At 40.6% G+C, this 16,913-nt stretch overlaps 1 protein-coding gene across 8 annotated transcripts in view; it reads left to right on the top strand.

Moving 5' to 3' along the window:
- Positions 1-16,913, top strand: part of DHX35 (DEAH-box helicase 35) — a 73,324-nt gene that overhangs the window by 13,388 nt on the left and 43,023 nt on the right. For 5 of the 8 annotated variants that reach the window (XR_015555588.1, XM_087445273.1, XM_087445272.1 and 2 more), the window contains 5 exons: positions 3,405-3,482; positions 8,164-8,288; positions 10,035-10,096; positions 11,466-11,535; positions 13,530-13,589. Coding sequence is in view for 7 of the 8 variants with exons in the window: in XM_087445273.1 (XP_087301399.1) it covers positions 3,405-3,482; positions 8,164-8,288; positions 10,035-10,096; positions 11,466-11,535; positions 13,530-13,589 (395 nt within the window). In the remaining variant the exon portion in view is untranslated. The remainder of the gene's footprint in view (positions 1-3,404; positions 3,483-8,163; positions 8,289-10,034; positions 10,097-11,465; positions 11,536-13,529; positions 13,590-16,913) is intronic. The other 3 variants (XM_087445276.1, XM_004430399.3, XM_087445277.1) reach the window with 2 other exon arrangements.

Raw genomic sequence — 16,913 nt, 5'->3', positions numbered from 1 at the left:
TCAGAGCCAGTCTTCCTCAGCTAAAAAAAACAGGAGGATTAGCACGGATGTTAGCTCAGGGCCGATCTTTCTCACAAAAAAAAAAAAAATTCCACCTGTCAGCAATCGTAAGCATGCAGTAGAAGTCTGAATCTCAGGTGTATTAAGGAGACTGGTTTCGTGGACAGATTGTTTATTACGGTGGAAATTGTTTTTCTTTTAACACTGCTTCTAAGAGATTGACTCTGGGTGTGTGTGTTTTATTTTGGGTGGTAGAATTGTGTCCTGGTTGTGTGTCAGGGCTGTGGTTTGCTTAGCTTGAATCCCAGCTCTTAGATTTTTATCTGTGTCCTTGGACAAGTTATGTGACCTCTTTGTTTCCTCCGCTCTAAATTGTTGATGATGCTATTACCTTCCTTATAGGATTTGTTAGGATTAAATGGGGTTATGCATGCAAGGCGCTCAGCATGGTTCCTGGCCCTTAGTAAGGCACTCGGTGATTCTTAGCTATTATTCTTGTAGTTCTGTTTTTGCATTTGTGTTGATTCGGGTGGTTGGTAGTATTTTGTGTTTGTATTTAGTACAAAGTGGAGAAACTTTATAGTTTTTATTGCAAAAAAATCTACATTATCTAAAACATTTTGTTCCTTACAGTCATTTTTTAAACTATTATTTTTAGCTAATTTTAGACTAAGAGAAAAGTTGCAAAAATACTACAGAATTCCCTTATACCCCTCACACCACTTCCCCTAGTACAATAGTGAAAAGCAGGACATTAACGTTGGTCCAATACTGGTAGATACACTATGGATCTTATTTAAATCTCATTGGTTTTCCCGCTCATGTTCTTTTTCAGTTCCAAGATTCAGGATCCTACATTGCATTTAGTTGTTATTTCTCCCCAGTCTCCTCCTCAATCTTTCATCTTGCATGACCTTAACATTTTTGAAGAGTACTGGGCAGTTATTTTATAGAATGTCCCTCAGTTTGAGTCTGTGTGGTGTTTTCTCGTGATTAGAATGAGCTTATGCATTTTGGGAAAGAATTCCACAGAAATGATGTGTCCTCACTGCCTCATATCAAGGAGTTTGAGATGTTGATGTCTTATCACTGATGAGGTTAATCGTGATTACTTGGTTAAGGTGCCAGGTTTTGCCTGTGAAGTTACTGTCTTTTGCTTTGTAGTTGATGAAATATCTTCAGGGAGATATTTTCAGACTGCAAATACTCTGCTTCTCTTCAAACTTTTGCCTGCTAATTTTAGGATCCCTTGGTGGATCTTGTCTGCAGCACTTACTCAAGTGTTTGCCTAATGGTGGTTTTCTCTTTTCTTTTTTCTTCAACATTTATTAAATGGAATCTTCTGTAAGGAGCTGCCCTTTCTCCCACATTTATTTATTTATTCAATTATGTATGTATATCAGTATGGATTCATGGATACTTATTTTGTTCTTTGGGTTAAAATCCAATATTATCATATTTACTTTTTTGCTCGGAATGATCCAACTTTGATCATTAGGAGCTCGTTCAGTTGGCTCCTGTGTTCTTTCTAAAAGCCTCCATCCTTTTTTTGAATACCTTCTTCCTTTCTAGTTTCACAAGGCATTTCAGGCTTGTGTTATATTTTCCCTGCACTAGCCCTGGGATCAGCCACTGCTCCAAGGAGCACTGGTTCCTTTTGTTGGAGAATGGTGTTTAGAAATCAAGATTTGGGTGCTAGGGTGCCCATTGCTATTGAGGTGTCATTGCTGTAAGTCTCAGTGGGTAAACTTAGAAAATATATATATGAATACTAATCCTCACATATAAAAACATTTGTATATCTGTATCAATCTGTCTGTATATGTATATTAAAAACCATGTATTTATGATGATACTTCTAATTACAATCCAGTGCCATAGGGCTCATTTTAGCCTTTTCTTATTTGTAACTTTTCTTCAACAGTGAGTAACTCAGTCCTCATCATCTATAATATATTTGCTTATTTGTTAAATTCTAGTATATGTGTAAAATAGTTTCAGAATTGCGAACCCATTCCTCTGTTTGGGTATTTACTAACATTTACTAACTAGATCACAGCATTTATGTACAGTTCTTTTGTCTTTAGCTTACAGCATCCAGTGAAGATGTTGTTTTCCAGTGACTTAGGTTAGTTCTTTTCTTCTCGACCCCCTTCAGTGTCGTTATGTTATTCATTTGTAATACAGAAAGGGTTATATGTTAGTGTTTGTAGTTCCTTTTGGTTTCCATCCACATCTTGGTTGGTTTCACTTATTTTTTGGGTGTTTGAAGAGTATGTGAAACATGACCGTGGTTCTGGGAGTCAGAGCTACACAGAAAGATCTGCTCAGAGCTGTTGCTCCCTCTTCATCCCTACTGCCCTGTTTCCATTTCTCTCTCCTTCTACCCCTTTCCCACCAATCCTCCATAGACAACCATTCTCTTTAGTTTCTGGTTTATCCTTCCTTTATTTCTTTTAAACAAATGAACAGATACATGTAATAGCATTTTTAATCTTTTTTTTCTATTATAGAAGTAATTATGTTCATTGTAAAACAATTTAGATATTACAAAACATATGTATCTCTGATAACCACTGTTACCTATTTTGTATTTTTAAAATGCATATAATCAAATAAATATGTAAGAAATAAATACATATATATCAAATAAATCAGATAAATACATATAATCAAATTTTATGTATACTAATATAATCTAGTGGCATATGTTTGTGTATATAAAATCCAAATATTTTTAATTTGACTAAAATATTTTATATGGTTGATATTTATATTGAGTTGTCTCTGTGTACTTTAAAATTCTTTCTTGTTTTTTTTTTTGTGAGGAGTCAGCCCTGTGCTAACATCTGCCAATCCTCCTCTTTTTTTGCTGAGGAAGACTGGCCCTGGGCTAACATCCATGCCCATTTTCCTCCACTTTATATGGGACGCCGCCACAGCATGGCTTGCCAAGCAGTGCATCAGTGCGCGCCTGGGATCTGAACTGGCAAACCCCGGGCTGCCACAGCAGAGCGCGTGCACTTAAACGCTTGCGCCACCGGGCCAGCCCCTAAAATTCTTCGTTGTACAGATTTAGCACTATCCTGAGTGACCCATGGATAGTTTTCATTCCTCGAGGCAGCTGTAGTACGTGGAAATTCTGTAGGGCTGGGGACTCAGAATGCTGAATTTGTGGCTTGGTTCTTCAGGTTATCAGCTCTGATGTGCTTTTAAACAAATTAGCTAACATTTCCAAGCCTCAGATCCCTCATCTGCAAAATAATTTCTAAAATGTCTGCTGGGACGACCACCATCTGTCGTTTCCTCGTTCAGTGATTTTAACCCAATGCAGGGTCATCTTGGGGGAGATTGTTCTGGAGAAGTGGTGTCAGATATATACTGAGATATGATTTTCTTTCTAGTACCTTGCAGAAGCTGGCTGGACAGCCGAGGGGAGAGCTGTGGGAGTGACCCAGCCCCGGAGAGTGGCTGCTGTTACGGTGAGTGTCTTTCTGTATTGCCAGGTCTCCATCTGTGTCTTCTATTTCAATGACTTATTTTTTTCTCATTTCCTAAAAGCTGCAAATGAATATGACATTGCTCTTTAAGAATTTAATTCTTCAGTTTAAAAAGAACGATGATTTTTTTTTCTAAAATTGATACCTGCACATTATGAACACTCTAAGTAGTAATAAAGTACAGAAGTCAAAACAAAAAAAATAGTAAGAACAACCCCCAAATCGCATCATCCAGCAAAACCGTGGTGAATATTTGTAAACATCATCCCAAACTTCTCTTTTATGTTTACATAAAGATGAGTGGTTGGCTGGATGGATAGAAGTAATTTTATAAAAATGAGATCGGAGCCATATAGTTGCTTTTGTTGAATTTAACAAAAGAGGAAACTGAAGTGAAATAGGAATAGTTACAAACTTTGGATACATATTTGACAGTGATTTTCTGTTTTCCTACACTGAGTAGATCAATATTTTAGTGTTTATCATGGTTGATTCAGATTTGCTTTTATCATTGACACTGTGGAAAAGTGCCTTTAGCTTTGTAACCGGCTGTTTGTAGCCTTGTGTAAATTTGGGGGATTCTTCTCAAATTTGGGAAAAGCCTCTCTGGCGTCTTTCGCCTCCAGGCTGTGAGATGTGGAGGACGTGTGCAGACTGGCTTCTCACCTGTACATTTGAGACCTGTTTCTGCTCGACTCTCCTTTGACTTAATGTCTCTTCCTTAAGCTGTTTTTAGCTTAAGCTTGTGATTTCTTGGAAACAGAATTTCTTTGGCTGAATTCTACTTCTGTTTCTTTGGGTAATACTTTTAAAGTTTCTTTTTAAACTTTTTTGCTCGTGTTCCTTTCTTTTTTTCCTTCCTTCTTGGTCAGCTTTAATGCAGTGGGTTTTTGTGAGTTCTTTTATTAGTTACCCATCTTTGAGTGGAGCCACTGCTGGCTGCAGAATTGTGAGGTTGTGCTGGTCTGGACGACGCAAGGCCTCTCCCCAGATCTCTTATCCTCCTGTGCTGGGGGGGAATGAGGAGGAGGACCTGGCGGTGTGCCCCTTCATGATTTGAGAGGTCTTTGCGGCTCACAGTAATGTTCTTTGAGCTCTCTGATTTGAGATTTGATACTCGCTGCCCTGCCTGCCTTCTCCTTCAGCTCCCCCTCTCTTGTGCTTCTTTGCTGTCAAGGTGGGTCTTCATTGAGATGTTGCCTATGTCTCTTGAGCCTGAACACACTGCCGCTTCTTGTCTTGCGAACACAAGTATTGTCAGCCTTGCCTTTTTTGGTGGTGACGCTTTGAAGGAAGCCAGCAGCCTGCTCTGGGTGTGAGGAGTCCAGAGCCTCTCTTTTAGATTCAGACTTCACAGTGTTTGGCATCTGTACTTCCTAGTTCATTGTTTGGGCTTGTGACTGTTTCCTTCTTTCATTGAACGTGGAGCTTTTGGTTGATAATATGTTTTAATTCTTTCGTTGTGTGTAATTAGCTCTGAGAGAGGGAAGTGGGGCAAAAAATGCCTTTATTTGTCATTTTTACCTGGACAAGAAATTAATTCTGTTTCCTCAAGTTATTTTTGCTCTGTACTGAGTTTGAATTATTGTGTAATCTTTTTTCCCAAAGTTCATTTTCTAATTGTTGTCAAGTTAGAAATTATTGGTAAACATTTTCCAAGTCGTGTGTGTGTGTGTGTATAAAAATGGGGATAAAAGTTTGGAAACTACCTTTTTATGTTAGACTTCACCTTTTATGTCACCCAAAGATGACTCATTCACTTAAAAATCAGAGCAATTTTTCCTATTTGTGGTTTGGAATCCCAGCTCTTAATCAGTTTTCATTTTAACTCCAAATTTATAGCCATGGATAATATCCATGAAACCACACACTTTCTCTTGAAAGAACAAAGAGTGTATAAATTAACTGTGTAATATTAATAGAACTGTCAAGTTCGAAATGCTGCATCTCAAAAAGTACTTTGTGTGCAGACTAAAATCTGAAAACAATCTCAGAGCCTAAGAACAGATTGTATAAGCCATTGCTTGATGTCTGTGAAAGGCAGTTTCTAATGAATATGCCCCCAGGACTCACATGGTCTGGATTTGACTTCAAAACCAGGCCCCGTGATTCGGGACAAACTTGAACGCCTGTCTTATTTCAGTTTCTTCCTTTGTAAAAGGGGGGTATCTTGCCCACCTCAGGGGCTGTGTGCATATTAATGAGAGATAATTTGTGAAAGCTTGGAGCACAACACTGCCACATAGTAGGTACTCAGTGATTGGTTTTTCTTTTTCTCTTTACTTCCTTTTCCCTATATTTATTTGCTTCTGTCAAAAAGATAATATTTTTCCAGTCCAATTGACGAGTTATTGGTAGTAGAACTTAAACAATAGAGGTATCAGTCTATTAAAAAGCCAATAGAATATGACCTTTCAAATGTCCACTGGTGTGATAATATGTGATAAAGTTAAAAAAAAAATTTGAAAATAAAATACATACTTTTTTTTTTTTTAATAATTTTATTTATTTATTTTCCCCCAAAGCCCCAGTAGATAGTTGTATGTCATAGCTGCACATCCTTCTAGTTGCTGTACGTGGGACGCGGCCTCAGTATGGCCAGAGAAGCAGTGCGTCGGTGTGCGCCCGGGATCCGAACCCGGGCCGCCAGCAGCAGAGCGCGCGCACTTAACCGCTAAGCCACGGGGCCGGCCCCTAAAATACATACTTTTTATAGCACGTATATACAAATAGTGAAATAATAAGAATAAATATGTTTGGCTTTTACTTTATAAATTATAGAATGATGATATTTTTAGGGAGAGGGTTGATTTATTTATGCCCATGCTTATAAGCCTATTTTCTCCATAAGCTCCTAGTATCTCTATGCACACATTCTCTATACCATTTTCTGAGATTTGTAGTATAATGATCTGTAAGGTTGAAATAGAAACAATAACAATAACAAAACTATCCTGTTAAAATACTGGTTGTTGGGAAATATAACCTTCAGAGGGAGAGCAGTGTGGGATGAATTTCTGGTTTCATAAGATATTTTGAAAGACTGCGTGGTGTAGACCAGCTGGTCGATGATTGACTCTGTTTTGGCCTACCAGATCTGTAATTTCGAGTTATTAGGCAGAGCCACTTCTGATCCTCATCTACTCCTCAGTTTCTCAAACACTGATGGCCAGATAATGCCCTGGGTGCTTGGTTCGGAGAGCTGAATGCAGAGAGCCTCTAGGCTCCTGAATCTGGGGCTGCTGCGGCCCAGTGGCCCTGCCCTAGGACACCTGTGTCAGCCCACGTTCCAGACTCAGGACTCAGGGACTATGTGGGGAGCTCGCCTCACCTGTGAAAGAGGGAGACTAAATGCCTGCCTCATACGGGGGTTGGGGTGCCAGGTCCCCAGGAAACCTCTATAACATTGCTTCCGTTTGGTTCTTTTCAGTTAGGAAGTTTATATAATGAACATTAAACTCTTTATTTTTTTTTGAGTTAAACTAAATTTTAAGCATTATTGCTCTTCTACTTTTATATTTATTCATTATTTCAAATATTTCCTATTAATAAGTTAATAACCTTTGAATAGGCTTCTTGGGGTGGGAGGAGATATTGCGGTTGGCCTGTTTTTTTCTCTTTCCTATGCTCACCTTTTATTTGTCATATGTTGGTAGGTGAAAAATATATTTAGTTTATGGTCTTCGTAATATATTATATATTTTGTTTTCTACTTTTACTTTATTATGTTAACTTGGATCCTTTGTCAATCTTCCCATCTGCTCATCTGCCCTTTTTTATTTAACCTACATTCTTGTCTTTATTTCTCCTTTTTTTTTTTTTTAAGATTTTTTTTTTTTTTTTTCCCCCCAAAGCCCCAGTCGATAGTTGTGTGTCATAGCTGCACATCCTTCTAGTTGCTGTATGTGGGACGCGGCCTCAGCATGGCCGGAGAAGCAGCGTGTCGGTGCGAGCCCGGGATCCGAACCCGGGTCGCCAGCAGTGGAGCGCGCACACTTAACCACAAAGCCACGGGGCCGGCCCTATTTCTCCTTTTAATGGTTTTGGTAGTTGGGACACTGTTGCAAATTGTTTTAGGTTAGCTGGCTCTGAGAACATTATTCTTTTTCCTCCAGAGACAAAATGAACTTGGCCCAGTATTGCATTTGATCATTCCTGTTCTGCCTTCATGGTCCAGTAGAAGGTGCTTTATTTAAAGGCATGAAGACATGAAAATTTGTCCCCAGTTGGTGTGCTAAAGAAAGCTTTAGGAACAGAGTGAATCTTGTAATTTCTTCTGCTTCCCTTTTTGCTTTGGCCACCAGGAAATTTAGAGCTAAATTTGTGGCTTAACTTAAATAACTTTGGCTTATCTATCTTTAAAACTTTTCTCATTGGCTTTGATCTTTTGAAATTTATCTGTCATTTCTTTGATCCTGATCTGTAACATCTTTACGTAATTCCATTTTTATTGTGTATGTTTTTGTAAGTTCCTTCCAATGGATTATAGAATGAGGTGAAATGTATAAGTTAATAAATCGCAAAGGTTATCACACTTGTTCTCTAATACCTGACCCTTTTCTTCTCATTTTCCACTGTGTTCACATACTATTTAAAAATAAGTGACCTTTAGATTTCCTGTAGTGTGTGCTCTGTGCAGTAATTTCTATGTCTCTATTTTCAGCATGCTCTTTCTTCCCAAAGGTTGCAGGGAGAGTAGCTGAGGAAAGGGGTGCGGTGCTGGGCCACGAGGTGGGCTACTGCATCCGCTTTGACGACTGCACCGACCCGCTGGCCACAAGAATTAAGGTGAAGTGCTCAAGCTGCTTTTACTTTTGCAAATGAGGATGAAGGTTATTTGGGGGAATTAAAAACATGTAGCCATTGCAGCTGACCGGGACACTGATCCATGGCAGAAAGTGTAGGAAATCATCCTGGCCCTGGGGGAATTTAGTCTGCTGGGAGGTACAGAGCTCCTTCAGAGTCCTTGATTCTTAGCCCAGAAAGGACCTTGGAAGTAAGGTTAAGCCCTTGGTTCTACAGATGAAGAGGTTGAGGGCCTGGGAGGTTGAATGAGTTACCTGACGTGTGCCCATCAGTGATAGAACCAGGGCTCAAAGATGTCCTGTCTTATGTGTGCTTTGTTGTTTTTCCACCAGTCCACATAGCTGTCTAAATATAGAAACTTGCCTGTAAAAGACTTAAAAACAGGGACAAGGTAGTATAAATTGATAAAGTATAGAATTCACAAATGTTATTTTCATTAGTTAGAACTTCCCTGTTTTTACATGTGTGTTCTTTGACCTAGTTGCTGCTGTTAAAATAATTAATATTAATAGTAATCAGAGTACCGTTGTCTCAAGTGTCTACAGTCTGTAGTCATCACAGAGTGTCTGCTTTGTACCACTATGCTGGACTTGAAGTCTAAAACAATGAATGAAAATTGGTTATTAGAATCCCAGTTACCTCTCAGTTTGCGATACTTTTCAGTGGATTACGTGACCAAGTGGTTGTTTTTGTGTGTTTCGTGAAAAGCTTTTGTATTCCATTGGGTCATAATTTTAAGGCGCTCAGTTCTTAACTGGTGGTCTGTCATTAGTGGCAGGTTCTCATTTTCACTCATGTGTGTCTATGTGGCAGCTTCTACCAGGTACAAGAAAAATATGATGGAAATGTATCCTCTTAAAAACAAAAGAAAAAGTAAAAATACTAAGCTACAGCATGTGAGGGAGATATTTAACCCTGTTAAAGTACTGAATTGTTTTTGGGTGACAGTAATAAGATGTAGTTGTTACTGCATATTTCTAAAGCATTTTATGAATATTCATTAATCCTAAATGATAATAGCTGACATTCTTGAACACTATCTGTGTGCTGGGTCCTGAGCCAAACACTTTACGTGTACTATCTCACTTAATTCTCACAATGACCCTCTGAAGTAGATACTTTTATTATGTCCATTTTACAGATAAGGAATCAGACTCAGAGAAGGTAAGTACCTTGCCCAAGGTTCACACAGCTGGTAAGAGTTAGAGCCAGGATCTGAACCCCCGGCACTGTGATGCCACAGCCTTTGCTCTTAACCACAACCCCATCCAGCCCCCTAAAATAATATCAGTTGAAGTTGAAGTTAATAACCTCCAGAGCTGCAAGTCTGCCATCTTTGGGATGTTTTAGGAATGATTATCTCAGACTCATGGCATTCCCTTGGGCAGACAGAGGTTTGTCTTCAGTGCCCGTTCCTCAGCAGTACCAGTGGTGCAGGCCCAGAGGAAATGGGGCTTGCCGATGTTCAGACAGGTGAAAATGCAGGTGAAATTCTGCTGAAGGATGGCAAGCCCCAGCTGATGATCCTGTGTTTGAAGTCTGGTCTCTGAACAGTTCCATTGCTTGATAACTAAAATGTTGGGGCATTTCCTTACAGTCCTTTGTGGGGGTTGTCTTGTACACACACTGGCGAAGAGGTTATGTGATTGGCTGCGCTTGAACTTAAAAAAAAATCATTACTATACAGTGGAAATGAATTATTTCTAAAACTTTGTTTTTGTTTTTTAGTTTCTGACTGATGGAATGTTGGTCAGGGAAATGATGGTTGACCCACTGTTAACAAAATATAGGTAAATGTGTCTTTTCTATGATAACTTTCCTAAAGTGTCAAAAGTACATGAGTAGATTGAGAAGCAGTTGTATTAATAGCTGGGATTCGTGACTGCATTCAGCTGCCCTAGAGCTTTTCTCCTTACCTTGGCCGTTGTGACCCTTGATGTTTTTCTTAGAGTTTACAGTAAAAAATGGGCACATTAAAATCCCTATTGTTATTTGAACAGTCTGTTGACTTGTCGTTTTTATCTTGCCTCTGTTATATCCCAGGATTGATGGTGACTGCGGATGCACAGCACAGAACTGGGCAGTGTTTTGTTGAATATAATCTGCAGAGTCCAAATAATTATTTACCCTTTCTCCTCCTTGGGTGTCTTTCCATCACTTGTGGCATTAAAATTGTCCCACCAGGCTCTGGTATTCTGGGAAAGAATGTCACATTTGACTCCCAGGTACGCATGTGACACAGCTCTGATCACATGCCTCTTTTTTTTTTTTTTTTGGTGAAGAAGATTGGCCCTGAGCTAGCATCTGTTGCCAGTCTTTTTTTTCCTTGAGGAAGCTTGTCCTTGAGCTAACTAACATCTGTGCCCATCTTCCTCTATTTTTTGTACGTGGGATGCCACACAGCATGGCTTGATGAGTGGTGTGTGGGTCCTTGCCTGGGATCCTGCCCACGAACCCTGGGCCACTGAAGCAGAGCACGCAAACTTAACCACTACACCACCAGGCCGGCCGCAAATCACGTACCTCTTTGTGCTGTTTTCTGCAGCTTAACAATCTTTGGATGGTTGGGCCTCATTCCCAATTTTATTGCTCTGTGGGGTTATGTGTTATATTCTAATTTAAAAGAAGGTATTAGGTCCTATTGGGATCTAATGTGGGTGGTAAAACTGTTTAAAGATAGCAATAAATACACCATTTTCTTCACCAAGATATGTTGATGTCACCATTTTTATTGGCTTAAGAGTTACCTCCCTGTCAAAAAGGACAACTTAGCTCTACTTTTTTTCTTTTTTGTGTGTGTGTGTGAAGAGATCAGCGCTGTGCTAACATCTGCCAATCCGCCTCTTCTTTTTGCTGAGGAAGACTGGCCCTGGGCTAACACCCATGCCCATCTTTCTCCACTTTATATGGGACGCCGCCACAGCATGGCTTGCCAAGCGGTGTGTAGGTGCGCGCCCAGGATCCGAACCGGCGAACCCTGGGCCGCTGCAGCGGAGAGCGCACACTTAACCGCTTGCGCCACCGGGCTGGCCCTAGCTTTACTTTTGATACAAAGTGATTGCTTGGGGACTAAATACCCAGAAGTCCCTTTGATGATCTGGATGGGATTTTGTGGGGTGGTTTGTTTGATGCTCATAAGATCCTCCCTCTGACTTTCAGTGTCATCATGCTGGATGAAGCCCATGAGAGGACCTTGTACACAGACATTGCCATTGGCTTGCTGAAAAAGGTATGACTTTGCTGCCGGACCTTTGTTTTGTGTTTTTGTTTTGTTTTGTTGCCTAATTAGGAAAGTAATTGTAGCAATTTAGAAAATCCAACAAAATATGAAGGAACAAAATTAAAATCATCCATAATCTTACTCATTCAGAGAAAATCAGTGATAGAATGTTGATGTATTTTCTTCTCTTCTTTTTTCTACGTGTCTGTGCGTGTACGTGAATCTGTTTTGGCATATTAGGGATTGGATTGTATGTGCTAATTTGTATCTTGCATGTTGGTCTTAACATTACATCAGGATCATTTTCCTGTGTCATTAAATATTTTTTGAAGATATTATTTTTAATGCCTGTATAATCACATGTCTCTACTATAAAATATTTGACTCTTCTCTCACTGTTAGGCATTTGTATGGCTTCCAGATTTGAAGTATTTTAAATAATATTGCAGTGAGCACCCTTGTAATTAAATCTGTTGCATTTCTGTTCCTTTTCTTAACTTTTTATTATAGAAGGTTTCACACATACCCTAGAGTAAAGAGAGTGGTTTAATGACCCCCCTGTGCCCAACATCTGGCTTCAACAATTAGAACTCATGGCCAGTCTTGTTTCAACCTTACTTCCATCCTCTCCTCCCTTCTCGTATTTTCTGATTGGTCTTTTTTGGACAGATTCCCAGTCACAAAAGTCTAGAAAGAGGTGATAGAGCAGGATGATTGAAAGCATCGGCTCTGGGTCAGACTGCCTGGGTTCAGATTCTGACCTGCTGAGTTTACTCATTTCTAAAATGGGGGTGATAGAAGGCTCTATATCTGTGCTAGTACACTTTCCCTTAATGGTGGCCACTAGCCACCTGTGGCTAGTTAGATTTAAATTAGTTAAAATAGAATAAAATAAAAAATTCAACTCCTCAGTCACATTGGCTCTATTTCAAGATTATAGCCACATGTAGCTAGTGGCTATTGCATTGGACAGAACCTCTCCCTCATTAAGAGAGTTCTCTTGGACAGAGCTGCTCTATATCATAATTTGTTGTGAGGTTAAAATAAGATAATGTAAAATTCTTAGGATGGCACCTGGCACAGGGTCACAAAGAGACCATGAAGTCCCACCCTTCTGCAAATTAGAAAAAGATGCTCTCACTAGGAGAATGTTCACAGCTAGGTGAGGGGAGGATAGGTTGGATTTTAGATGCTCCTAGCCCTCCATAGCCAGGCATCTTTGTGCAGTGCGTATACTACACAACCGTATGCCGAGACCTTGGAATAGCACATAACTTAGTATATGTTAGCTGTCATTGTTATTGTTATTTTCATTATTATTTTATTCCTTGGCTGAAGATTTGACTTTTGATACTTATGAGGGATTATCCCTCCCAGTTGTTACCTTCTTGGGAATAGTATGGTAAGAGGGCTTTATTTCACTGAATCTTTGCCAACACTGAGTATTAACCTTAAAAAATAAATCCTTGCCAACGTGATAGATGAAAAAATAATCTCATTGTTATTATATGTTTTTGCTATAATTTATTTGATCATTTCTCCTATGCCTGTTGAAATAGTTAACTGTTAATAACCTTTGTCCATATTTCTGTCTTGGTGTTATCATTTATTGTTTGTGTGCTTTTAATATACTTTTTCATACTTTAACTATATATACATAGATTCTGACTATCCAGAGACCCAGGTGTTAGGAAAAAATGGTTTTACTTTTAGCAAGTTCAAATTCAGGTCTTAAAGCTCCTTTATATGTTCTATAAATTTTTTTTACCTTTTTATCTTGGAAAATTTTATCACACAATTAGAAAGAGTAGTATAATTAACCACCTTTTTACCTATGACTTGAACAGTTGTCAACTTGTGGTCAGTCATGTTTTGTCTATAAGCTCCTCTCCACCCAAAAAAATACACACACTGAATTATTTTGAAGTAAATTTCAGGTATCAGACTGTTTCATCTGTAAGTATTGCACTGTTATCACTGTTTCCTAATGCTTTCTTTTTTAGATTCAGAAAAAACGAGGGGATCTTCGATTGATTGTGGCCTCAGCCACTCTGGATGCAGAGGTACAAGCATTTCCCCCTCTCCCCCTGTCCCCCGTAAGCACTGGAATTGTTCGACGTGTCCTTGGGAAGTTACCTCTAGCAAGAGCTTATCTTTGGCAGAATGGGCTACCTTCCTTTTGGGGCCATCTGATGTCCTAGATTCCATATGATCAGAGGATACTCCTTTTCAGCTTGTGGGTGGAAATTAGCCTGTAATTAATTGAGTTCATAATTACCTATTTGTCTTGTTTCTCTACATACTATGTTTCTCCCTACATAGGCAGCTTCTTTTTATTACTTTTTTCAGTATGAGGCTATATTTATTGAATCTATTTATGACTACAGCATTTATATTTATATAAACTTATATTTAGATTTCTTTTGTACAATTGAAGTTTTCCCTGTACAGATAATAAATTTCATGTTATAATTTTTTATGGCTAAGTTTACATTATTTTTCTCTCTTAATGACTAATATTTCAGTTCAAATAGCAGTTCAACTCAACAAATAATTTTGACCACTTGATATATGATATATACATACATGCTAAGCATGTTGCTGGCTACATGTGATTGATACACTCCTTGACTTCTTGGGGAAGCAGACACATAAATAAATGTTTACGGTTCAGAATGTTCAAGGTGCTGAGAGCCAAAGAGGGGGTGCTTAACTCCCTCTGGCTGGAGGATGTCCAGAAGCTTTCACAGAAGATGGACATCCCACCTGGGTTTGAAAGATGCGTGGAAGTTTGCCAGATGGGCAGGGGTGGGGAAGGGCATCCTAAGTGTGCACAGAAGCCCAGGAGTGTGAAGTCATGTGTTCAAGGGACCATGAGTTAAGTGTAAGGTGGGAGTCTTACGTTGCCTGCAGGGCCCTATGGGGGGTGATCTGCCCCCAGTCACCTCTCTGACCTCATCTCCTTCCAGTTTCTCCAGTGCTCCTTACACTCCAGCCTCACCTTGCTGTTCCTCAGAAAAACCTAAGCATGCTTCTGCTCTGGATGGGAGGTCCTTCTTTCTAAGACCATTCTTCCCCCAGAGGTTCTCGTGGCTCTACCCTTATTTCATTGCAGCCTTGATCAGATCTTGTCATCTCAGAGGCCTTTCCTAATTACCATCTAAAACAGTGCCCCTGCTGCTCTTCATTGTCTTACTCTGCTTATTTTTTCTGTTTAGCACTTATCACGACCTAACATGTGTGTATCCAAGTGTGTGTTTGTTGTGTGTCTCCCATCAATCACTAAAATATAAGCTCCATGAAGATCAGGACTTTGTCTCACTCATTATTTTATTCCCTTCACCCAAAACTGTCTGCCATAGAGTAAGTGCTTTGGGTTGAATGAATTTTGATTGAATGGGAAGCAATGGGAGATTAAAATGGAGAGGATGGTAGGGGTCAGATGACTGAAGGCCTTACAGGCCAAGCAAAGGAGGAATGACTCCACCCTACACCTGGTAGGGAGCCCTGGGAAGGGGTGAGGTATGGCAATGACTTGATTCTATTTGAGTTCTAGAAAGATCACTCTGGGAGCTGTGTAGAAGAGATAAGAGTTGGGCTGGCCTGGTGTCATAGTGGTTAAGTGCACGTGCTCTGCTGTGGCGGCCTGGGGTTTGGATCCTGGGTGCGCACCGATGCACCGCTTGTCAAGCCATGCTGTGGCAGCGTCCCGTATAAAGTAGAGGAAGATGGGCACGGGTGTGAGCCCGGGACCAGTCTTCCTCAGCCAAAAAAAAAAAGGATTGGCGACAGATGTTAGCTCAGGGCTAGTCTTCCTCACAAAAAAAAAAAAAAAAGAGGAGACAAGTGTAGATGTGGAGATACTGGTCAGGAGGCCAATTCTGTAACCCATCTGAGATAAGAAAAGGGCCTGGCTCCTGGCTCCTGGTCTCCCTGTGGCTTCAGGGATGCAGAACAAGGAGAGAATAAGCTCAGCGTGGCTAAGAGAGATGTCTGTGTGTGTACCCAGGCTGGATTCTTGGACCTCTTCACAGGCTGTAGGAGTGTGTTGTCTTAGGTCTGCCTGTGGTAACTTTTGGGTCAAAGCTCACTGTTGTCCCCTTTAATTAATTTTCATCCCCTTAACCCGTAATACCTGCTGGGATGCTATTTTGAGGCCTATACCTGGCCTCACCTCCTGTTATCTCCTCCATGCCTAAGTTGCACAGAACATCTTCCTCTACTTTACCTCTTATCTTTGTCACCTCCCTCTTATTTCCAGTAGTTTTTATTGTATTTGAAAACTATAATGTCCAAGTCTTTTCTTAGAATCAGTGTTAACTGATATTTGTTGCTTACAATTGCCTCTCATTATTTTTTGGTGTGGCAGATAAAATAACTTCTTTTCCTTCTGTCTACAGTCCTTGATAAGGATGGACTTTCTGGAAGTCATTTTTTTAAGTGGGAAAGTGGAATGTAGGAAGTGTGTCGTGCCGTGGGTATGTTATACGCAAGGCGTGCCGGGACTTCGGCAGCATTCTGCTGGGCCTTTGGTGGGCTGGGGCCATTCGTTCCTTCATCCCTTCCTTGCCCGGTGCCTCCTCTTTGAGGAGGGAGGTGAGGTCTGTGTGTCTGTGAGGGGCACCTGTGGCAGGAGTCAGTGCTGTGTGAGTGAGGGTGTGGGGTGGGTGGGAGTGGGTGCGTGTGGGGCGTGGCATATGAGTTCCCACATGAGAGTAAGAGCGTGAGGAAGAGGAAAGGAGGGGCTGAAGCGGGCCAGAGAGGAAGTGTGTATGTGGGAGTGGGTATGGCAGGATGTGGCCTAGGTAGCATTTGACCCAGAGGCCCAGGGGTGCCGGAACTTATTCCCTGCCCCGCCAGCTGCTGGATCTGACTAATTCCAAGCCCTGCTGCCTGAAGAGATAGATACCACCTGCTCTAGTTCTGCTCGGGGCTGGCGTGGCCCCGCCTGCAGGTGAAGACACCAGTGACTGCGGCTGAGAGGTAGAGGCCAGCAGAATATGACGGGCGCTGATCAAATAGTTGCCTCGATTGGTTTAGCTGCCTTGTTAATGTAAGCCTAATTAAGTGAGCAATTACAGAACATGACCAGGTATAATTATGAAGTATTTATTGACTATTGTATCATATGCTGTTATTTTTCTTTTGTTGGCTTCCATCCACATGGCAGAAAATATGATTGCTGACAACTCCTACAGTTGTCACAGGTCCAGCTACTTGGAGAGAGACTAACTTCTCTTTCCAGATTCCTAAAGAAGGAACTTGGGGTCAGTGGGGTCAGGTTCCCCCTCGGGACCAATCTGCATGGGCAATGGCTGTCAGCCTCCTGGGCGTGTTGTGTAGACATGGCTGCTGGGAGCCCACTCCAGTGGGTCAGGTAGGAGCAG

The sequence above is a fragment of the Ceratotherium simum genome, chromosome 21 (genome assembly GCF_057802395.1).
Source record: "Ceratotherium simum simum isolate JZ-2026a chromosome 21, ASM5780239v1, whole genome shotgun sequence".
Classification (NCBI taxonomy): Eukaryota; Metazoa; Chordata; class Mammalia; order Perissodactyla; family Rhinocerotidae; genus Ceratotherium; species Ceratotherium simum.
This window is presented reverse-complemented; position numbering and strand designations above follow the sequence as displayed.